The sequence below is a fragment of the Saccostrea cucullata genome, unplaced genomic scaffold (genome assembly GCF_032062105.1).
Source record: "Saccostrea cucullata isolate Sc308-1 unplaced genomic scaffold, CSIRO_AGI_Scuc_v1 ctg3030, whole genome shotgun sequence".
Taxonomy (NCBI): domain Eukaryota; kingdom Metazoa; phylum Mollusca; class Bivalvia; order Ostreida; family Ostreidae; genus Saccostrea; species Saccostrea cuccullata.
In genome coordinates this window covers 1-19,544 of record NW_026939815.1, presented here as the reverse complement: position 1 = coordinate 19,544, position 19,544 = coordinate 1, and the positions used below count along the sequence as shown (strand labels likewise).

Genomic DNA, 19,544 nt, shown 5'->3' with positions numbered 1-19,544 from the left:
AGAAGATTTTTTAGCAACCAGTACTTTTGGTTCATCTTCCTGATTATCTCCCCTTGTTTAAGGGTCCCAACCCTTGTTTTAGTATAAATGGTAGCCCTTGGGCCAAGGATACCCTGCGACAATTTTGACACTGATTGGCCAAGGCGTTCTTGAGTTATGGCCCATTTTCTAAAAAGTTAACGCACACCGCACACCGCACGACGCACACCGCACAAATGGCCATAGCATTAGCTCTTTGAGCCTTTGGCTCAGAAGAGCTAAAAAAGGTAAGTCAATTCACTTCAAAAATTTTTTAATAATCGAGTCTTGTATAAATGTTGTAGTCCACTGAAAACGTAGGATATATGTATTTTTTTCCTACTGCACACATGAACAAGGAAACTAAGAAAACAAAAAACATTTTGGCAAAGCACTTCATATATACTAGTATATAAAAACAAATAAGACTCATTATAATTCTACAATTCCAGACCCTCACTACACTTGGCAATAACCAAAAAAAAAAAAACTATACATGTATGTAGGTTTCACAAAAAATATATGGCATGCATAATTGCATATTTTTCAACTAAATGTAAAATGTACTCCTATAACTTAAATTTTTCCTTTTTACAAGCATGGCTTAATTTGGGAAAAGATTCATGGAAAAGGAATGCTTCAGATATTAAACATTTAGAGCTGTTAAAAATGTATTTGAAACATGAACATGTACATTGTGCTTGACTACATGTAAGAAATTCAAAATCATGATTAATCTCTCCAGTAAAAATGTTTTGATCAATGAAATATGAGATGAAAAAAAATATTCTTCATGCATTCACAAAAAAGAATCGCAGTAACAATGATTAAATATTTACCCACAAATGAATAAATCATTTGTAGTTTTCCTTACAGCATATATTTCCTCTGCTTTCATAACCTTACATGTAATATACATGTACATTATCTGACGCTTCAAACAAAACAGAAAATAATCACTATTTTACTTGGTTTAAGATTTTACCTTTCACAAGTAAATTGTTTTTGTTGTAGTACATGTAGTTGTTTTAGAATAAACTTTTGTATAAATAAAATATTTTGTTTTATTATCAAAACTAAAAAAAAAAGGAAAACTAAGGACTTCATTTCTACACAATACATACTTTTATCAACAAACACACATTGCACATACTCAAACTCACATACATCCTGGTATTAAAAAAAAACATCATTCACCGGTGATGAAAGGAATGTTCATTCCCACTATAGTCGATTTTCATTACAACTGGCGTCAATGAGTATTGTCAGCAGAATGTGAGCTCATTTCAAAATTCAAAATTCTTTCATGCAAATTGAGAGCCCTTTATATTTAAGATCTCGTCTGTTATCTGTCTTGAACGTCTAAATCTGGATAGTCTTTCTTTGTACCGAGTGTATAACCCTGAGAATTTCGGTCAGTGCCATTGATTGATGACTCGTGACCTTTACCCAGCTCCTTGCTGACGAACTGTGACATCATCCTACTCTGTCTCTGTTTCATCTGGGACTGTCTTTTGGCTCTGTCGATTTCACCCCTTTTCTTCCGGTTAAAGAACCCACACTAAAAATATCATCATGTACATATTCACATTATTTAACATGTATAATATAGGAACCAAAGTACCAATGTATGTACAATTTTAACATTAATTTGTTTTCCTTGACTTTACTTGATTATTATTGATTCTTCAAAAAAAAAAATTCAATGTTTTTACTTTGTACATGTAAAAGGAAATAGCCCTTATTTAGATTTGCTAAACGTATATCAAAGCCAAGTCAATACATTGTAACTGTTGTATAATGTGCTGAAACTCTTTCTGTTTTTTTATATATTCATAATTGTGAGATGCTCATTCTTCATGGCACAGCTGGTCCCACCTCTGATGTTTTGAAGGTACGTATTTGCTCTGCTCTTAATTTGTATTTTTAATGGACTATTGGGCACGAATGCTATTCGTTATTTTCTAGATCTTATATTTCATTTATGTGTGATAAATATTTGAAGTAAATGTTACATGGAATACGATGAGTATGTACACGTAAATAACAGTCTCCAAGGCTTTTGTGCACATTTATTTTACTGAATTAAGCATAAATAAAGTATTTTCTTGCTAAAACATATTCCTTATAATGACCACAATGCAACGATATGCAAAGGTGTCGTGATAACTAAAATTAATTGAAATATAGGCATACACTAAACTGAATCTGACTTTAAGGATTGCTCAAGAATAAGTTTTGCAAGTTTAACATCATGTTTTTTTTTTTATTGAAAAAAGGTCGTTTTCCACCCCTCAATGAATTTATTTTTTGTATGACAGTTCTAAGTGAATACTAGTAATATACATGACCAAAACAAGTTTTAAGAAACTGTAGATTCTTCTTACCCTCCATAGAATAAGTGCAATGATTACAAGGAACACGAATCCCCCAGCACTGCCGCCTATAGCGTACCAAAGAAGGTCCGATGACGTCACACCGGAAGCGCCTAAAGAGACTCTCAATGCTACCTGAAATAGGTAACAGAGACTGTAATTCCTGTCATGAACATGGAGACAACAGAGTTCCTGGTTTATTGTAAATAAAACCCACAAGCTATTTATAGGTATGTAAATGGTTGTTAGAACTCAAGTCATTACAGTATCAGCAATTGAATAAATGGAATCGTTTAACACGCACTATATTTAGATGATATCACAGTGCTAACATCCCATATCTATATACCGGTATAATGATTTTAACAAAAACTAAGTTAAAAAATTAATAACAAAAAGAATGTGCATGTATGTACTGTATTGTTCTATCTGGTCTATACAATAATCATTAATAGTTTGTTTATGCGTTTGGTTTACACACCTTTCCTTTATCTGTAACATTTATAGAAGCCGGTATTTTGTTGTTGTACAAACTCAGCTCTCCAGGGGTGACAAATCGTGCAGCGTTAGTGTTTAAGTCCTGCAATTAAATTTTAAACATTAAAGACAAATCATTTTTTAAACATAGAACTGACAAACTTTACATGCCGAATTCAGTAAATGTGACTAGTCTATTGGAATCATGAGGGTATAAAAAATATATATTTTAACCGTTTCAAGAGAGACCAAGAGTGATGTTTTTCAAATAGCGGTGTATTTTGTCAAACATTGAAGATATATTATACCTTTAGAATATTTGAGAATGAGTTGGAATCGAGATCCATCGTTAATTCCACGCTTTCAAATTCAGCTGCTTTGATGAACCCAAGATCACAAATCAAGTAAGTACAACTGATTCCTGAAAGTCCACAAATCTAAAGACCAATATAGAAAAGCATGTCTTATTATAAAAAAAAGTTCTTGATGCTTGTAATATCTAAAGCAATGCTGGTAAAATATAACCAGTTAAAGTCGTTTTTCAATTAAACAACTAAAGGAGTAGAATGAAGTTTATAGCTTATTCTTTTTTTTCTGATTTTCTAAATCACGGAGGGAGGGTTAATTGAAAATGGTTTATTGGCAATCCATTCATTTTTTTTGTAGTGAATTGCAAAATATTCTCCAATTTATCTTTACAAGTGAATTTTTTTGGTCCTCTCCACTCTTGTTAGAAATACCTCTTTATATGTGAGGCGTGAAGCAGAGTATGAGAAGATGGGTTTAATTAACTTTTAATAATCAGGATTATCTATACATTACATAAAAACTAGAGGAGCATACAATATCTGTTGACGGTTGTTCTTTTTTGTTGCTATCTTTCAGAGGTTGTGATAACAAATTGCTAGGTTCTCCTAAAAGTTTTATGTCGATCTTCGTCTCTGCAGTACAGTTTCCCCTCTTAACCATTATATCCTGAAAGATTAAGAACAGATAATACAACAAAAAATGGTTGCCTGGATTGTTATATATTTTTGGAACCGATTTGATTGTAAGTGATGTAGGTAATAAATTTCTAAAATCGTTTACCTTCTATGATGATCAAAATGCTACGGTAACCTTTCTGTAACCATCCTTATTAATCTCTATATAATTTTTTTTCATACTTTTCATCGTATTATTGTGAAATTTTGAATATAAAATAAAAAAAATTATGCGAGTGAAACTTATTTATTTGACCTAAGTTGTTGTTTTCCAGATTGTTTTATAAAAGTCAGTTTGTATCATCTGTACTGAAAGTCTATAAAAGTAAGTATTGAAACATATTTTTATTGCATTGATTTCATTAGTATGTGTGAATGCCATATGTGAAAATATACAAAATTTAAAAATTATCTTTGAATAAGGAAAAGGGAAATTCAATAAATCGAAACTCTTTAAAAAATGTGTCATCATCTGAATCATATATAAAGTGAAGACACGTAGACATAAGGTTCTGTTTCCTGTCTATCTAAAATAGAATTGGCCAAAGATATTTTCGAAAACCTGACATCTTTTCAAAATCAGAAATTTAAAAAAAATCACAATGTAGTGATTTTTTCATAAAATATAATTCACAGTGAAATTCTTTTATGACTCTCTTTTACTATAGTTATCTATATTATTCAAAGCGTAAAAGTAAATATATGTCACTACAGTAAATGAAAGTTTTCCGTGTGATCACTTTAGTGTCGAAGTGATCACTATAGTAAATTGATCACTATAGTGTCATAGTTATCACTATAGTAAATCAAAGTTTTCATATTTATCACTTTAGTAAATCAAAGTGTCAAAATTATTACTATTAGTAAATCACAGTGTCAAAGTCATGACTATAGTAAATCAAAGTGTCAAAGTTATCATTATAGTAAATCAAAGTTTTCATGGTGTCAAATTTATCACTATACATGTAGTTAACCTAAGTAATTTTGTTGGAGTCTCTGTCAAGCACAAGGACCACTGAAACCGTAGTCAACAACTTCAAAATAGTTAATATATATTAAAGGGTTCCATATATTACATGAAATAATGGTTCTTCTTTATAAGATCAATATAGTCCCCTCTTAGGGCCCCTCACCTAGAAGCAATTTTTTCTCCAACTTAAGAAGACGCATACATGTTCATGTAATTGCTAATCATAATTATGAACAAAGGAATATAATGTTATAATAATGAACATATATAATTTTTCATCATGTGTTCAAAATAGACCCACCTTTTTACCAGATCCGTTGGTTCTAAGGTCATGAATTTACCCTTATTTATAATCAAACCAACAGTCTGACATACATAATGTCCAGTGTTTACATTCGATATGTCGTTTTATTCGCTAACAACGACCTTAAAGTTTTGCATAAGCTCTACAGAGCAAGTGTTGGTACTCAAGAGGAGAAAAATTGACAAGAGAAGTAAAGACAATTTTGAAGATTATTGGATTAGGATGAAGAGAATACATATATACAGAGAAAAAGAACAGTATTCAAACTCAAAAGTCCATGAATTAATACCTAACAGGAGCAGAGCAAACATAGACCTCCAGAACATTAGAGGTGGGATCAGGTGCCATGTAGGAGTGAGCATCCTCTGCCGAAAGGTCATATCTGCCGTGTGCTCTTATAACAATAATCACTTTGTAGCATTTTCCAGCTGTTACCTTTAGAATGGTGTTGCTCCCTCTGCTGCTAGCTATGGTTATATTAAGATTTGCTCCTAGTGGACTAGGTCCGTCGTTGTGGACGTCATACGTAACAGAGTATTTGAATACAGTCTCGGTCGTGGAAGCAATGATTAGGTCTGAAAGGTCCGATCCTCTATAGAAATGATAATGAAATGGAAATTATGAATGTTTTAATTTTCTATTAAAGGTTTTAAATACAAGCAGCATTTAAGGATAAAAAATGTAAGTTCACTGTTTGACTTATACTCCGGTTCTTTATTCATTGTGGTTTGGCAATATGTTTTTTTTAAATATTACCTTTTTTGTCTCTTTTAAACATATATAAAAATGATCATAATTGTCTTTAAATAATTTGTGATTTTCAATCTGTTTTAAAAAGAACAGAAATTGTGAAATATACATTTTTTGAAGAAGGTGTTATCCAAACTTTAATATTAGAGGGATGTCTCAAAACCTTTACACTTACCCAATAACCCTTACGTCAGATTGAAGGTTAAAATAACTTATCATCTCAAAGGTTTTCGATGGCATGGTTTCATCTTGCATAGTTGAATTGAACGTAACTTCAATTTTCACGTGATCCGCCTTTCTGGCCACAGCTGCATCAGGGTCAACGAAAAATTTTAACATAAACTTATATTTTTGATGAGCATAGAACCTTTCTGTACTAGTCACGGAGTGAACAACACAGTGCAAAACACCAAAGTATAGAACAGAGCAACTGAGGTCCTTGGTGCCCTCTGTAATTCTATAAAAGTCCATCTTTGGGAAGGTTTCTACGTAAAAATCTGTTTTAGTTGCCGGGTCTCCAGCATTCGTCAAGTACATTAGTACTTCTAATTCCTGGTTTCTTTGTAATGTCATGTTGTTTTCCATTGAGCGCATCTGTGCTACGAAGTCTGGCTTGCAAGCATAAGATGAGCAATTTGTATTGATATTTAGCTGTAAATTAAAGTAAAATTATAATAAATTCTTTTGATTTTCTTTTATTCGGGAATTCGTATTTGTAAACTATAAAGATATTTATCGAAAAAAATTATCATATCTAATACAACCAAATAACCATTTAACAAAAATTTTGCCTTAAAATTAACATACAATAATAAAAGAATTTGATAAATTAAAACATAAAACGGTAAAATAGCGTATGTTAAAATATACAGGGATTTTTCCGCCAACGTTTTATTTTAGCCCCTTTCGCCCTTTTCATAAATGGGCGATTTTACAACGGGGCGAATTAAAACGGGGCCAAATTGATCGCAAGGGCAAAAGGGTGAAAATAACATGGGACGACATAACATTGTGTACACTATTATTTTACAACACTAACCGTCTTGTAGCGGTCAGTAATGACGTCTGAATGTAGAATTGGTGGAACATCCTCATTTACGGTTAAGTCAGCTAAAGAAAACATCAAATGGACATTCACTGGATCAGCCAGGGATTGGAAGAACCTATAGTCAATGACCTTAAAAAATATTTATAATCTGTAAGCATTCATTTTTTTCTTTAAATTCTTTGTTGCTGCTATCGGAAAAATTTTTTTTTCATTTTTTAAAACTAGAAACCTCTTGATATAATTTCACAAAATGTTATCTCCCTGTTTCTGTGATGTTTAGATTTAAAACAATTGAAGTTGTTTTATTATATTTTTAAGAATGTTTCACTGAAATTTACTACTTTGTTGTAAAGTCTGATGGCTATATTTAGTAAAACTTACATCTGATGTCAAGTTAATATTAACGATCGTCTCCATGTTTGGTTTCAGCAAAATCGTTTGAGATTCCTGTGAATTGTTAAAATTCCCGAAAACACTGTTATTTTGTCGAAGTAAAAACCTTGGGGTGTCAGAGAACACATCACTTAAAAGAGTGTAGTTCATATCTGCATGAAGAAAATTATAACATAAATGTAAAACATTTGAATAATCACATTAATGTAAAACACTTATGAATAATCACAAAAATCAATTTTGCTTTATTTATGCGGAAAAGAGAAAAAAAAATTATTCCCAATACACGTATATATGGATAAAAGTTTGAAAACGATTATAAAATGATATATATTGTCACACAAAAATTAAAATAAAAGAAAATACTGCAAATCACTTTTACTATTCGCAATGTTGAGTGTTTTAATGAGAAATATTAAAACTTTATTAATTTTATGCGTAATAAAGCGAGACAATGAGCTTAATATGAAAAAAAATTATTCTCTCTAGAACAATATATCCTTACGATTAAATAAAGGAATATTTTCCTAAGGATGAAAATTATTTGTCTCGCTGATACAGTGAAAAGAGTTAATGATAAGTCGTATATCTCGTGTCGTACCTTTAATGAATATGGTGTCGCGAAAATTTAGTGATATACAGTATTTGTGGAAAATCATTCCTGATTAAAAAAAAACCCCTATGTTTTTTAAATTCTTATGTTCACTTTCTAAATGTTTATACATGTAGGTCAGTCCACCACTTACAGACGCCATTTTCTATTCCTTTTCCGGTTACCAGGAAACGTAAATGCAGTGCCACGCATGGATAGTCGTTGCCATCGTTACAGTCATAACCAGTGGAGTTGATAGGAATGCTTTCTGGAGTGGAGGAAATATCTACCTCGACATGGACTACTGGACGTGTCCGAAGAATAGCCACTTGGTCAGTTTTAAACCCAGAGACGGCCAAATCTATACAAATATATACACTGCAAGTATTTCTAGTAATTTAGTATGTTATGAAATAAAGAATTATAACTTACTACATGGATAACCTAACAGATTTTATTTGGTCAAATGCACATGTTGTTTTTTAATAAGGGCATACTAACAGAGCATACAGATTGTTATTTAATTTCATTTTAAAAGAATGATAAAAATAAAATAAAATAAAATAAAAAACTAGGAAAAAAAATTCCGTATTTTTAAGCACATTAACCTCTCATATTATTTCATTATAAAGAAATAACCAGTCAACAATTCTAAATGAATTTAATAAATACCCATATATAAGTTGTCGTCAATATCTACATGTGATCTGGATAGAGAAAAGCCAAATGCGCGGATTCCTAACTTTAAATCTTCCGGCGATACTCTTTGTGAATATTCCCAAGAGTCAGTGAAGTCGCCAGTTTTTCCATTGTATATGTATACAGCTCCTCTATGGTTATCTTCAAAAGGCGCCCCAATGGCAATATCTGGTTTTAAAACAGACCACATTTTGTAAAAGGTTTTTTTTTAAAGATCCAGCTTGCATATGTTTTTTTTTTCAAAAAGATCCAGCATTTAAAAAAAATTCAACCCTTTTTGATTCTCGAAATATGTTGATTGCACTGAATGAAATCACCAGCAGCTTCACATGATATGAAGATTCATAACATTCAGAAAAAAATTCCACCTATCCCATAATATACATGTACATGGGAAAAGCAATGTCTTCCCCTCGAAAACAAAATTTGTCAAACAAGATGTTCGATGTATTCTGAACTACACGTCATGCAGAGTTTTTTTTTTTTAAATTGATACTATTGAAGTGTTTACACGTGTAAATGATTATTGCTATAACTTTTCCATAGGAAAGTTATCAAGTTAAAACTAACCTGAAATTCCATCATTTGAAATATCTCTCAGATTTACAATTGCAGTTCCAAATCGGGCCCATGGTTTGCTCATACCATTAATCATTAAATGGTTGTCTTTGATTATATCCTAAAGATAATTTTGAATAAGTCATAAAAGTCAACACATGTATTGAAAGAAGAGTAATGATTTTTTTTATCGTATCTGTTTATTCGTGAAAAAAAATTAACATCCCATTTAAAAATAAATTTGAGGATTTTTTTTTATCTTCTTTAACAAAAATTAACTGTAGAATAATAAAGACTCATAGGGTTATTATAAAAACGAGAATAATTTTTTTTATGTGCCCAGGGTGTCAAATTTATACATGTAATATAGAAACCTTTGATCCTGTTCCGAGGTAAATATAAACAGAACCACTATCCACAATAATGCTTCCACTTGTTTGGTTGACATACTCCAAAGGAGCACCAATCAGAACATCGTCTATCCTGTCTCCATTTACGTCCGCCACACACACCGAATAACCAAATCCACCACCAAGCTAATGGTTTAAGTTATAAAAATGAAAAAAGACCTTAAAATTTCATAATCAATTCCTAATTCATATTTTCTTTTAGGAAATAAAAAAAAATGCGATTAAATGTCTGGGGGTTTTTATATTAAACTTTTTTGAACAAAATCATTAATTTTTTTTTTACATATACTAAAACGTCGACTTCATCTCGTGAAAGATTTGCTAGTTTATCTTTTAGTCTGAGATAGAATGGAGTATAACTTATGAATAGTTTGTCTTTGGCTGTTTAGTTTATACAGATTTTTTACCATCTAGAACATTTACCTGTTTGCCAGCTATAAGCTTCTTTGTGTTCTTTTTACCAGCTTCAAAAAATTCAAGAATCTCTACCTTTATTGAAAGTAAGATGAATAGTTTTTAATTAAAACATTCCTGGAAATTAATCTTTTATGTTTATGGTTGAGCAACACTTATTTATTAAGTGTAAAATTTGTGATTCTTCGATATTTTCTGACACATTAGCTCAAATCCATCGTTTGATCAATAACATAATTTTTTTTTTATTCACTGCATGGAATCAATACCATTTTAGGGCAAACAATATTGAAAAGGAAAAAAAATCAATGTCGTGTACAGTTCTTACATTTCCGATATTCCCTGCTTTGTTTGCAAAACCCGGTCTTCCCGCGACATAAAAGAATTTAGTTCCGTTGAAATATCCACTGTCAAGGGAAAAACCTTCAGAGAAAAAAGAATACACAAAATACAATCAAAACTGAGTTGTATATTATTTGCTTAAATTAGAAAGATTTAGCTCTTTGCTGCTATTAAACGAAACAAAATGTTTAAATAAAACTATATCCCTAAGTACATGTACTTTAGTAAACGAATTTTCATCTGTATGCATGCAGTTTAAAGCAATTAGAGCTGCATTTTTGAAAATTTTATTTTGCTCTTAAAATGTGTTATCATGATAAGTTCGTATGTAATTCAAATCTTTTTGATGAATTAGACTAAAATAAAGCAATAAATTGTTTCCGAAGAAAGACGATCGAGTATACAGTATTATATAAGAAATCATTATTGAAAAGGATGACAATAATTTAAGTTTGATTCAAACAAAACTTATATTAAAATAGTTCTTACATCGCAAATATGAACAACAGAAGTTTATAAACATTCTTCTGTCATTGAAATAGTGATTTATAATTTTGCATCAAAAAATTCCAACATCACAGCTCATATTGCTTTTAGTACAATAAGATACAATTAATTTTTTTAATTGATAGACACTAAGTTTATATATCTTTATTGTATCTGTATAATTATATGAACTTGGTTTATTTCTATTTTTAATCTCAAATATAGTACCTTGAAACTACAAAAAAAGTTTTTTTTCCCCTGGATTGCGTTTGCTCTGGTACTGATAGTACATGTATTGTTTAAATTGACCATTGAACTTGAATATAATTCATTATCTCCATCAAAGATCTCGATTTAATAAAGACCAAATGCAAGTAGAATTCATGAAAAATAACAGTTTTGTTGCGAAATTTAACGACGGTGGTTATGGTCCTGTTTTGTTTATTTATGAAAGCAGATCATCCTTCAGATATTCTTTAACTAGAATAAACGTCTTTTATCGTAAAATACGATAAAAAAAAACTTTTAAAAAGGTAGTGGACATTTTAGATATCAACTGAATTGGAAAATCATAGCCATCATTTATAGCACAATTTTATGAGACCAGAGTAAGTTCTCTGAATATATGTGAACAAATTTACTTGTTTACAAATTTATTTGTTGGATTCATAATATGTAATCAAATGTATGCAACTTCAATGAACCTAAAAATGATCTTTTCTTTATTTGATGGCTGTCATTTGTGTAGAGAATTTTATTTGTTGGATTCCTGAAACGGAATGAAAAGTAAGACACATCAAAGAACCTCAGGAAGGTCTTTTTGTATATACTAACCAAAATATGCCCCAGGCTGAATGGAAGTCGTTCCTGCTACGATTTGACTTGTTAGACCGCGAGGAGACGTTGTAAAAGTGGCCAGACCTCCTTCTACAAATAAAATTGAAATTTACCTTTATTTATAAACCAAAGAAAATCAGTAATTTTACATATTATTCATAAATTTTAAAACTCAATTACAGATCGAAGTATTACAATCCAATATCAAGACAAACAATGTTAAAGACATGTCAATGCTTGACCATTTTATACATATATAACGGAAACATAGTGTATTCATAACAAATAAAAATCTTACAATTAAATGTTATCCAATCGAATTATCAATAAAATTCATAATGATCAAAGAATTTGACTCGAGTACATGTTTTTTTTTATAATTTGTTGCAAAAATAAATACATGTAAAGATCAAGGAACACGAGTACTGATACGTAAGACCGGTTGTCAGGTGATGCTCACTCCTCAATGGCACCTGATCCCACTTCTGATGTTTTGGAGGTCCGTGTTTGTATTTTTTAATGGACTTTTGAGCCTGAATACTGTTCCTTATCTCCGTATATATTTTATTTAAAAGATTTTTTTTCATGTTACATTTCAAAGTAAAGAGAACATGTACTGAAGTGTGAACAATTACAGGATTATAGTTTTAACCTTTATATCTAAATAAACTATGTAGGGCGTTTTAAAATAGCGTTGACATTAGGCAGGAAGTTGAGGAAAATCTCTTTTCTGGAAAGCCATCTATTTTCACTATATAGATCTATATGTTCCAAATGACACAGCAATACACATGTTTTAAAATTATAATGCAATAATAGAGATTTTCCTCAACTTCCTGCCTAATGTCATTGGAATCTGGTTTGATTTGGATCACGTGATTCAAATCACTCACGTACTGCGATATACAATAATCTAATCAATGTGCAATCTTTGCCATGAAAAAAAAGGGAATATGAAAAAAAAAACCACTACGTAAGCAATTGAATATAAGAAAAATGAATAAGCAATACAACAGTTCACCATTTCTAACTAAATGATAAAATAGTGTTTGATATAAACTTTCAGCAGCATTACATGGGAAATATATTAAAAATTGGAATATATTCTTAGCAAGAAAAATTCACAATCGTAAAGAAAACTTTACGCATAAAGGACTTTTGCGAGAAGCACTGATCTTTACACACCCCTACTAATGTTATTGTGATTTAAATTCAAGACACATGGTTTAGGTTTACCTATTCAAAGGTTATAGGGTAGAAACGGTTTTATAAATAAAATTGGCAGTAAACAGGAAATTGCTATAGTCTGTTTCGTTTGAAATCATGTTCTGTGAAAAATGAGTTTCCAGACCTTTCTGAAAGACTTTTATTATTTTCAACAGAAATGGGTGGCTAAAGGGAAGGGGCCGGGGGGGGGGGGGGTAAATAACAATTAATATATCTTATCATAGTTTACTGTAAAAATTACAGCTCACTAGCGACCGATACGCTGGTAAAAATGTTGACATGTTACTTCGAACAAGTGGTTCAGGTCAATCTATGATCATGTCAATGGAGTGAAAAATAAAAAAAGGTTCTTATGAACAGAATGCAAACATTAGAAAATATGATTTAACAAAGATATCACGGGCGTTTCTAATTTGTTGTTAACTAGAAAAAATATGTTTCATAAATATCGCATACGTAGTTAGTGTCAAGTTCAGCAACACTTCAAGGGTAAGGAAAACGAGCAGCTTCTCGTATGCATTTAAATGGACAAAACATTTTTTACATAACTATACTCGTGATCACGTGTGTTGGCCAGGGAATCCACCTGACAACTGTATTCACCGATGGTACAATAAAGGAATTTATCAAGCGTAAAATTCCTGTAGTATTCGTAGTAACCCATAATGCAATTCCCATTCAGTGATTTGTCAGTTAAAGTCACATTGGTGCCTCATTTGCTAATCTAACGCCAAAAAATATAGTCCCGGTTCCCACGCAAAATATTTGTCCAAAAAGAAATTTTAATTCATGACAGCAGAAAAGTGTAACATAGAGAACAGTTATGATTTAAATTTGAATAAATTCAAGAGATATAGATTGAAGTACATTTCTACAGAATGATATTATAGGGTGGTGAAAACTAAAACGCAACATAACTTTTCTGTTTACCATGACTCCACGTGCTAGTCACTTCCTAGCCAAATTTCCGTGAATAATTTATCCTATCTCGCTGTAGTCTCGCTAACTCTCGCCAGAGCCACTGCCAGAGCTACTCTGAACTCATCGGGTTTTATAATTTGCAGAACACCGAAAAATAAAAAGTTCCGAACACATTAGTATGGGTGTTTACAGTTGACGGTTTATAGACATTTAAACCTGTATCACGTGATCCTAGATATGGTGTTATGGGCAATTGCATGTGAAGGCCGGGAGTTGAGAGTAGAATGGTTGTCGTTTTCTTCAATAATAACGTATATTGAAATAAAACATTAAAATAACCCATTAATTTCGTTGAATTAAATGTTGAGCTAAATGTTAATAGTGTAAAAAAAATTCCATACATTGTCCGAGTGTAAAAGTAAGCCGCCCATTTTAAAAGGCAGCGCTCCTCACAAAAGTCCACTAGCAGGATTTTTTTTTTATTTGAACAAGGTACAGTAGAGCCTCATTGACCATGATGCTTTTTATCCGGACATTTTGCTTATCCGGAAAATTTGCTTTAAAATCAACGAAGCTCAGCTGTTTCTAAAAAGCACATACCTGCGTAGTCGCCTGGTTTCAGATAGACAATGAAATGGATAGACAGAAAAAAAATGTTGCTATTACATAAGAATCATGCAATTATAAAAGAGATATTATTAAGTGTTGTTACATGTTAATTTCCGTCATTGGATTTTTTTTCTAGGTCAAGGGCTTTGCAAAGCACCATTGGTATTAAAAAATGGGACGCTCTAAATTCCCAAGGAAATGAACATTTGCGACTAACAGTAGTTTTTAAGTATCTAAAATTACTAAGAGAAAAAAATCACTTACAACTATCAATATGGATCGAGCATGATATTAATTTTTTTAAGTACAGAGTATAGGCACTGTATTAAGTACAGACAGTGCACAATGCAGATTTACCTAAATCATTCCTTTATTTCCCCTGAAACCGAATTGCTTTCTTTCTAGGGCAATAAATAGAGAACTTTTATCTTGTTAGAACTGTTGTAATCATTACTCTTAAAGCAAACGAAGTGTTAAAGGTCAACTGATTCAGTCACGTGAGTGTTGTTTACTGCTCCTAAGCAACAGATCCTATCACTAGAATCTGCAGGGATTCGTGTTTTATGTCATGCTTACAGATTAGTACCGTTTGTAATTTGTATATCCATTACGTCTTGATGTCTTCAATTTTTTAAATTAAAATTGCTTTTATGATGTTTATGTATTTTTATCATCTTTATATCTTTTGCTTAGTTAAATATGAAATATTTGAACGAAATATCTTTCTTTGCTTCAATAAAATAAAGTGTTTCATTGTTTGAATAATCAGAAATCGACGGATTTCTACCCTGATAAGGCCACGTGTGTTTGTCTACTGCGTTTGTTTCCAATGTTGCTGAATATACCATGTCTTTCTATCAATTTTGAGTTTACCATATTTTAATGAGATCATGAATGTGAAGAAATAAGTTCCGATGAGGGTTTTTGGCAAAATTGGTCTATAAAATATTAGTATCAAAACAACGGAATATATCTTAGAAACTGAATTTCATCGAATATTTTATATATTTCAGACAAAAAAAATTCGTTTCTTGCAAAAGATAAGGAAGAACGAATAAGTACATACAGCCTTATTTGTTTTTTTTTACTTTTAATCTGCTAGGGCGTTGACGTTTTTTTTAACAGATAAGCGCAAAGCAAATTATTTCTTTGAAGTTAGACCTAAATACATATGTATAATGTATAAGAATAAGACTATTATAAGACTTTGAACAATATATCTACTTTATAAGGAGTACAATTACGTAATGTGGCATGTGGTCAATTTTTCTTTCATAAAGAAGAATAGAAGTCTTACGTAACAAAGAAAATTTTTGTTTAAACTTATAAAGAGTTCGTCTTTGAAAAGTAAATTATTTTATTCTACATTGTAGTGATGTTTTGGATATATGAACAGATCATTTTTTTTGAAAATGTCTAATAATTTTCGGACTAGATTTATGTTAAACTGAAATTAAATACATTTATCTTAAAAGACATGACTATACTCCAAAGAAAACTGAAAAACTAATACAAATATCTATCTACATAAATATGCATAAAAATAAGTGTCGAGTAATTCATTCGTATTTTTGAAACAAATATCTACAAGATTTGCTGGGATATTGTGCTCTCTTATTAAAGTTCTAAAACTAAATAGCTAATGTAAGTAACTGTTAGAAATTTATAGACTATAACTAATGTTAATGAATCAGTGATAAAATATTGCTACATGTAAGTACTACATGACCACTTAAGATTAACACAGGATGAAACTCTGGCATTCAGATTACTGAAAAATGACTGAAGGTCAACTGAAATGTGACTGATTAATTGGCATCTACATCTCTATAGAGACATACCTTGTTTCCCGCTATTTGGTCCGCCAACAGTGTATGGGAATGTTTCATTCTGTTGGGGAATAAAAGAGGTTTAAAATATCAAAATAAGATCTACTAGAACCATTATTGTTATTTTTACAATAAGACAAAGGTATATATGCTTAAATCGTCAAATCTGTACATGCCCCCTTTCACAAAGGAACTCAGATATAATAAACTCCAAAAACTGTCGTTGATAGAGATATCTTACATATGGTATTACTATATGTAGAAAAACGTATTTAAATTCTTTTCAAAAAAAAATAATAATAAAAAAAAATTATTGACATACATGTATCCTAAATTTTCATTCCTTGTTGTGGTAATACCTTATCCTGATTACCATGTTCTAATAATTTAGTTGTACCTCAGAATGCTTCCATATATAAATTTCACTTTTTCTGGTCTAGAAGATCTTGAGAAAAGGGTTTTAAATTTTTTCCACATGTATTTCAGTTAAAACTTTTCTTCCCTATTGTGCCCCACCCTATTCCGGATTTCATGACTTAAACAAATTCAAATTTACACTGCCGAAGGATGCGCTTCTAAGTTTTAGATTTCTTGCACAATACATGTAGTTCTTGAGAAGATGATTTGAATGACTATACTCTAATTTTGATCCTTAGATTTAAAATTTAAGCATCTCTATCATTCAAGAATGTTCCGTAACTTTTTTGGCTAATTTATAAAGGACAATGTATGGTAACGGCTGATTTCTGGCCAGTTTTTTTAATGTTAAATCGGAGCATTGGTAAAATTGTGATTGTTTGTAATTAAGATCTCAAAAAGATGCTTGTTTTATAACCAGAACTGATTTTGATTCGAGGCATACACGGAAGCTACAAAAGGGTGCAAAAGTGGGACATTTCCCCGAATTTCCATAATTTTGGTAAATTTTTGTCATATTTGTGATACTTTTTTCTTTGGGAGACATAGAGCACAAGCTTGCCTACCTGAGATTTAATACATAAAATATGATGTAAAATCGATGAAATTTTATTTTTACATTAAAATGAGAAATTCTGAAATTGACATATTCCCTGATCTCTCCGTGACCTCTGTGTACCCCTTAACTAAAAACTAATATTCAATTAAGGCAGGGGTGACAAAATGTTTTTATATATAAACATTTTGCATCAGTCTAAGACACCTCAAATTAGGGGCAACAAAAAAAATAATTGTCCTTTGTCCTTTTAGTTCTTGAGACTTTGAAAAGGTGACAGACGGACGGACATCCAGACGATTGGACGGACGCTGGGTGATCAGAAAAGCTCACAAGGTATCAGCTCAGGAGAGCTAAAAAGAACCACAAAATAAAAGCCACTTTGTAACTTTACCCTCGAAATCCTAAGAAGAATATGAAGTAAAAGAAAGCTTACTATTCCAGGCGCCATTGAAAATCCAAACATGGCCGTGTTGAAACTGTCATTTGTAATTCGAATAAGCAGACCGGATATATCCGAGATGTCATTATTCTTAAAGTATACGCATGCACCGGAAGTCTCATATTGCTTGTATGGATTTTTAAATCCAGGTGCACAAATCTGAAATAAATACATTTAAAACGATAATATTTATTATTTATACTTTTTGGCATATCAGTGTTTCACAAACATATGTGATTTTTAAAGAAATACAATAAATCTTGAATTAAAAAACTTACCAGTGTTGTATCTTCTAAAACCATTAAACTTGCGCCAAGCCTGGAGTCCTGCGAAACTAAAAAACAAAAAAGTACCAATAATTTTTTTGACAGATTTTTTTTCTCAAATTATTGTATATATCACATTATATGACATAATTAATCTTTGTATAAATAAATTATGAACCTTTAGATTGCTTTTCCATCAGAAAATTACGAACCGAACATCCCTAAATTTTACTTCAAAGAACCTTGAACATTTTGAATTGGATTGGGGCATTGTTACGACATAAGTTCGGTTGACATTTTTTTTTTTATTTTACCTTATTAGTTTGAAACTCTTTCATGTATGTCTTAATTCTAGAAATTATTCAAATGGATACAACCTTGATACTTTTTGAAAATGATTTTAAATTTGAAGAGATAATCACGAGTCAAGGTCACAGAACAGTCATGACTTGCTAGTAATTACTTTCTTTTTTAAGTACAGTGTATGACCTTCGATGAGATTAAAAACGAATCTGAAGTTTCAAGTTTAACTTTTTCCAACAGTGACCTTAATCATGAAATTGAAACATATGGAGATAACTCACAGTATTCAAATTGAAAAGTCCAAAAAACAAAACAAAATAGGAGCAGAGAAAACATGGACCTCCAAAACATAGGAGGTGGGATCAGGTGCCATTGAGTAGTGAGTATTCTCTGCCAAATGGTCACAACCGCCCTGTGCTCTTAGTCATCATAGGAAAATAACGGGTAAATCCTTCCTCAATTCAGTGTATAAATAATGGACTAACACTTAGTATGAAAAACGTCAATCAGCGTTTGAATCAATGATTAATTGTATTTGCTGACAAGGTCATTGTATCGGAAAAGATCTTACGAAATGATGCCTTTAAACGAGACTGCTGATATTCTTGTTACATCAGTTTGTTTGTCAATGATTTACCTCGTTTTAGAAATTGTTCATACGTAGAGCATGTTCTTGCCTATCGAATCAACTGAGATATATAAATTTCGTATGAAGACGAAGAAGGTACTGTATACAGGGTTATTTTCGCCCCGTTTTATTTTCGCCCTTTCACCCTTGCAAACAATTTTGCCACGTTTTATATTCGCCCAGTCACAGTTTTATTTAAGAAATTATACTATATTCTTTGATCGCCCCTTTTTAAATTAGCCCTACCAAGTTAAGGGCGAAGGAGGCGAAAATGAAACGGGGGCGAAAATTTTCCTGTAAACAAGTATATTGCTGCAAGGGTAAGGGAAGTTGGCGATTATAAAATTTAAATCATCATGTTTATCATAGATATTGGTTGTTAGATTTTCAGGTTCTTTTTCAAGTAAAATATCCAAATTTGAAACAGATTTGTCTGACTTTGTGGTAGCTTTCATTCCCTTAGGTGAGATGCTTACACCTGCTTCCGACTTCAGCAATATTAATATTTGTTTCAAGTATATACCTACAAACAAAACTTCACCTTAGCTTTATCAATAAGATGTTAATAACTATTTCTTTTGCCAGAGATTTGAGATAGCTGAAATGAGGATGGATTAAGATCTGTACAGTCATTTACATATCCTACGGTCAAAAGATATATTGTCATGCACATGGGTACTTAGATTTTCT

General features: G+C 31.3%; 1 protein-coding gene across 1 annotated transcript; it reads right to left on the bottom strand.

Moving 5' to 3' along the window:
• Positions 1–275: 275 nt before the first annotated feature.
• Positions 276–18,038, bottom strand: LOC134254052 (integrin alpha-4-like). The gene is made up of 19 exons (XM_062736620.1): positions 17,936–18,038; positions 17,652–17,816; positions 16,255–16,303; positions 11,654–11,746; positions 10,320–10,414; positions 10,001–10,066; positions 9,542–9,703; positions 9,180–9,288; positions 8,583–8,777; positions 8,065–8,271; positions 7,307–7,470; positions 6,917–7,054; positions 6,053–6,528; positions 5,563–5,719; positions 3,714–3,845; positions 3,179–3,307; positions 2,875–2,973; positions 2,406–2,528; positions 276–1,579 (listed from the first exon to the last, which is right to left on the bottom strand). Exons 1-19 carry the CDS (start codon positions 17,957–17,959, stop codon positions 1,364–1,366), a joined length of 2,799 nt encoding a protein of 932 aa, XP_062592604.1. The 5' UTR covers positions 17,960–18,038; the 3' UTR covers positions 276–1,363.
• Between the last annotated feature and the right edge of the window lie 1,506 nt (positions 18,039–19,544).

Coding starts and splice junctions, on each gene's coding strand:
- LOC134254052 (XM_062736620.1), bottom strand. CDS start 17,959: ATGGTTTTAGAAGATACAACACTG. Junction 3,846..5,562: donor GGAGCAACACCATTCTAAAG/GTAACAGCTGGA, acceptor TTAATCTTTCAG/GATATAATGGTTAAGAGGGG. Junction 2,974..3,178: donor CATTCTCAAATATTCTAAAG/GTATAATATATC, acceptor ATTTAATTGCAG/GACTTAAACACTAACGCTGC.